Source organism: Sinocyclocheilus rhinocerous, unplaced genomic scaffold (genome assembly GCF_001515625.1).
Source record: "Sinocyclocheilus rhinocerous isolate Xijiao unplaced genomic scaffold, SAMN03320098_v1.1 scaffold4833, whole genome shotgun sequence".
Lineage (NCBI taxonomy): Eukaryota > Metazoa > Chordata > Actinopteri > Cypriniformes > Cyprinidae > Sinocyclocheilus > Sinocyclocheilus rhinocerous.
Genome location: NW_015658993.1, coordinates 1925 through 7001, shown reverse-complemented (window position 1 = coordinate 7001; position 5077 = coordinate 1925). Strand labels below are relative to the sequence as shown.

The window sequence follows — 5077 nt, the reverse complement described above, 5'->3', positions numbered from 1 at the left end:
CAAATAAAATTGTTTCATTTCGTAATTATGTTGTGGATTTGGCGTATTTTATAGTTCTATTGTCAGTCACAGCATGTCGGAGAAAACGCCTTTTGTGGCCCATGGCAATCAAACTAAGCATTACATGACAAGTAAATGTTAAACGATTGCAGAAATGTTATTTATTTTAAGGTTTAAACTAAAGTCGTGTTTAACATTATGTAGGCATATTCTTGGAAACGAGCTGGCAGCAGAAATCACACAACAAAACCGAAATGTTATCATTTCACAAGTAAATGAGTAAACAATTTAATAATACAACTGAAAACAAGGTAATTCATATGACAACTAAAAACTAATAAAATTAATGCCGCGATTTCAATATTCATAAGGATTAATTTTTAGGTGTCGTCAATACGTCAGTTTTGTACGTTTAAATACTGAAAATACGTCAGTATTGTACGTCTTAGTGCCTGTAAAAACGTAAGTGAATGTACGTTTTATAGTACCACATTTTACGTAAAATACATACAAATTATCATGAGATCACGTTGAATAAATAATGATAAAATGTGAGACCTTATGTATGTTATTTATGTGAACTGCTGCTAGCAGAGCAGCCTGTGATAGAAACCTTATTGATTTAATTGTCTTTTTTAAATTGGATGAGAAAGGGCCATTATTTCTGTAACCAAGAGATATTGGTTGTATGAGAAAAACAGTTTTAATGTGTTTCAAATTGATGGAATCGAAAGTATGTCTGTGTACATCTGCCAATTTCAATATGATCTAAGAGGAAAATGTAGCTATTTTACTAGTGTGTAATTGCTTATGAAATTGTGCAATGCTATTTCCATAGAAAAAGTATGATCACACACACACACGACGTGTTACTCTGCGCTGCGCAAAACTCCGCATTTGAACAGTCAATAGCAAATACTTAAACTAGTAACAAAACATAATTACAGTCGCTGATTCAGAAGCTTTTTTTTTTTTTAGAAATAGCCTTTTTGCACATCCAGCCTTGTACTCTTCTAGGTTCAAAAAACTGTCGTCCATAAAATGCGTTGCACAAATTTGAACATCTGGGTTGTGCTGTTCTGTAATAAATCTTAACCAATGATTCCTAATTGCATCTACTTCCGGAAGGCCAAATAAAGTGCTTTTGCTTTCGCACTGAAACTCAGCGTCTCCCTGACATGGCTGCATCAACACTACTGCTGTTTCTGAAACCACGCCTTCTTTCTTTGCGTGCACGTTTGGGCGGCATTATGCAAATCTTCCCACATAGTGATGTAGATATGTGGGGGCGTGTTAGAACGAGCCGTTTTAGGTAGGTGTGGCTGACTCTTAACTTTTATAAAGAATATCTCTTTGGATTTGAGACTTTAGTGTTTGCAACTTTACAGATCTTCTTTATGCACCAAGAGCTTGTAACACTCCAAAGAGAAAGGAACAATTAAAATCGCATCATATGACCCCTTTTAAGGTTTAAAGTGAAGTCTTGTTTAACATGATGTAGGCCTATTCTTGGAAACGAGCTGGCAGCAGAAATCACACAACAAAACTAAATGTTATAATTTCATATTAAGTAAACAAAATAAAAAACAGTAGTACTCCAAGTGCTCGCGCTGTTTCTGACACGAAGGGCAAACGCCCGGATTTTCCGATCATTACAAGTGATGCAACACGGCCAGTAGTCGGTCCCAAGCTGTTGCGGGGCAATCCAAATGTGAGAAATGAGGAATTGATATTACAAAACATTTCAACTTAAACTGAATTTTTTAAAGTTCAAATTACTTATTTATTTATTTATTTTTTAGGGCAACCAGTTTCCTTAAGTGTTTTTTTTTAAAGTATATTGAATTTCTCCGGGTTTAAAGTGCGTATTAAACACAAAAATTAAACCAGTCATCACAAAACAAATAATTTCTAATATTATTTCTTAAATGAGATTTTTTTGTATTGTTTTGATTAAATCTATTTTTATTTTTTTATTATTAAGATCAAAAATAGAATTTAAATTAATTGACTTTCTTCAACAAGAAAAATATACTTTGTGCCAGGTTTTATAAAATAGTTTTCATACATAATATTGTTTAGAGCAAGTTATTGTTTTTCATTGGCTCAAGTTATAAAATATAGATGTGAACCATTACCCTTTTTTAAATGGAATGAATTTTTTCAGTGTGATATTAAAAGTATACTGCTGACACAACTGTGTTCTTTGCGAAGTCCCTCCACTGTTGTACAGATTGAAAGGATTACTTTTTTTTTAGATCTGAAACCAATCCAAAACTCCTTAAAATAACTTTTAAACAAATGATCACATAACAGATTAGTATGCAGGTGCCAATAACTCTTTGGCTAAATAAAACCCATGATTACAGAGCACTTAACTAAACTGTGGTCAAAGCCAACAGCAATAATATAACACTCTTTAAATGAATTAAGTTGGTGTCTGTATCCATAAAATCTATCTTATCTTATAGACCATAAGCCTCTGTGAGTGATACATTCATCCATATATCAACAATTTCATTAGAATTCATCAATTGTATACATGATGGCATACGGGGTTTTATCTAATCAGATTCTCACTGATAAGAAGGCTGAAGGAGGTCTGGAGATGCCTTATTCTGAGGACGATAAGACCTTTAAGATGAATTGTCTTAAGAGATGTTTGATCACCCCTAATTCTCTATTCCTCGTAGTCTCTTTAATCAAATTGGTGGCTTGAAAATTCTGTTAACATGTGATTATATTTCTAAAATCCTCCTCAAATGATCCAAATTTCATCAGCAAGCTCTTCTCGCTTGGAATAATTGTTACTCTCACAACTTCTCTCCTCACACCTCATTCACTTGGAATAATATAACTGTTTCAAATACATCTTTATTTTTAACTAATTGGTTTAACAGAGACATTAATCATCTTATAAAAATGTTTGACAATTTTGGAAATCTTTTAACTTATGAACAATTCATGTCTATTTACAGTTCCCCACAGTTTAGGGAATTTAATTAAGTTATTAAAGCTATTCCTGTAACACTTTGTCAGCTTGTCAAAAGTCATATTTGTTATAATTCTCTATCTGTGACAAACCCAACATTTATTTTAGAAGCTGTTGAGCTAACTGAGAAAAAATACAATAACACAAGTAGTATATGTAATATCCCCCCCCCAAAAAAAGAGGGATTTTTTTATTTTATTTTTTGGAGCTCTGTAATTGAGAATATTGACTGGAGAAGAGCTTTGTTAATTCCTTTCCAATACTGTACTAATAATAAAATAAAATGGCCTAAACTTCAAAATTCTACACACAATTTACCCTTCTTAATCTTTAATATCAAGATTCACTGATATTGGTGATGTATGCTGTTTTTGTAATAGTGAGAAATATGCTGACTCACTTATTTTTTTACTGTATGGATTTGGCAGAGTTTATATTTAGTTTAATGAATATGAATGATTTCTTTACTTTAAAAGATATTATCTTGTATTATGAAAACAAAAGCAATAATTTATTTTATTAGCAAAATGTAACTCACATGAACAAAAATGTCTTAATTCATCTCCTGTTAAATTTGTTTTGTTCTGATTTTGACTTCTTTGGTTGATTATTTCTTCAATAAGACTGTTAAAAAATAAAAAGTATGTAACATGTTTAAAATACTATGATACAATCTTCAATCCCCTGGTACTTTGTAATATCTTTATTTGTTAAGGATGAATGTGAGCTATGTTCACATGCCTCTGGATGTTTGTGCTTCAAGCTGCCCAAAACAGCAGCTGTATAAAACATTGCACACGCCCTTCACTGATGCTTATTTCATTAAATTCACTTTCAAACTGTTTCTGAAACACACAGAGGATGATTTTAATCTGTTATCAACTTCTACACTTAAATAAGGCATTATATTTACACGCGGCTTTGTTCCGTGGCTGATGCTCGCCTCGAGTTTGATCTGACCGGGGCAAAACAAACATTTCCTCGCCGCGTATTTTAGTGTCCACAGAAAGCCAAGAACCTCTACTTGCTGTTCACTTTGTTTCTACTGCCTCAAACTATTTTAGCACTCGAGTTTTGCTCTTAAATGTAGGAGAAAAAAACACAAGCGCGAGCGGCTCGCGGAGGCGCGCAGACGCCGAGCGGCGGGTTGAGTCTATGAGGTTCTCATGTGTTGTTTAAGAGCGCAGCGCTGCTCGAGCGACACTCATTGAACACAGTGTTTGAAAGACTGTAACTCCGCTCAGAGAGATGGCAGAAACCGCTCCAGCTGCTGCCGCCCCGCCGGCCAAAGCGCCCAAGAAGAAGTCCGCCGCCAAAGCCAAGAAAGCAGGTCCAGGCGTCGGTGAGCTGATCGTCAAAGCCGTGTCCGCGTCCAAGGAGAGGAGCGGCGTGTCCCTCGCAGCCCTGAAGAAAGCTCTCGCCGCCGGCGGCTACGACGTGGAGAAGAACAACTCCCGCGTCAAGCTCGCCATCAAGAGCCTGGTGACTAAAGGCACCCTGCTGCAGGTCAAAGGGACCGGCGCCTCCGGCTCCTTCAAGATCAGCAAGAAGCCAGTCGAGACCAAAAAGAAACCGGCCAAGAAAGCTGCTCCTAAAGCCAAGAAGCCCGCGGCCAAGAAACCCGCTGCTGCCAAGAAGCCCAAGAGCGCAGCGGCAAAGAAGCCCGCCGCTAAGAAATCGCCCAAGAAGGCCAAGAAACCCGCTGCAGCCGCTAAGAAGGCGACGAAGAGCCCCAAGAAGGCAAAGAAGCCCGCAGCGCCTAAGAAAGCAGCCAAGAGCCCCAAAAAAGCCAAGACTGCCAAACCCAAGGCAGCAAAGCCTAAAGCTGCCAAGCCTAAAAGGGTAGCACCCAAGAAGAAGTAAAAAAACCACTGTTTTATTCCCCAACGGCTCTTTTAAGAGCCACCCACTAACTCTAAAGAAAGAGCAATTCACTTTGTGGAAGTAAGGTTAGGTTAAGAAACAAATAATTTGTACCACCATTGTACTTTAAAAACAACACATTAAATGAAACAACAGACAATCCATCAACAACTCATTCACCACCGTTGTAAGCTGCAGTCAACACAATAAATAACTGAGCAA

General features: G+C 36.7%; 1 protein-coding gene across 1 annotated transcript; it reads left to right on the top strand.

Annotated features, from left to right (window-relative positions):
• Positions 1-4216: 4216 nt before the first annotated feature.
• Positions 4217-4896, top strand: LOC107723097 (histone H1-like). Its single transcript, XM_016531613.1, has one exon. It carries the CDS (start codon positions 4241-4243, stop codon positions 4853-4855), a length of 615 nt encoding a protein of 204 aa, XP_016387099.1. The 5' UTR covers positions 4217-4240; the 3' UTR covers positions 4856-4896.
• Positions 4897-5077: the final 181 nt, after the last annotated feature.

Coding starts and splice junctions, on each gene's coding strand:
- LOC107723097 (XM_016531613.1), top strand. CDS start 4,241: ATGGCAGAAACCGCTCCAGCTGCTGCCGCCCCGCCGGCCAAAGCGCCC.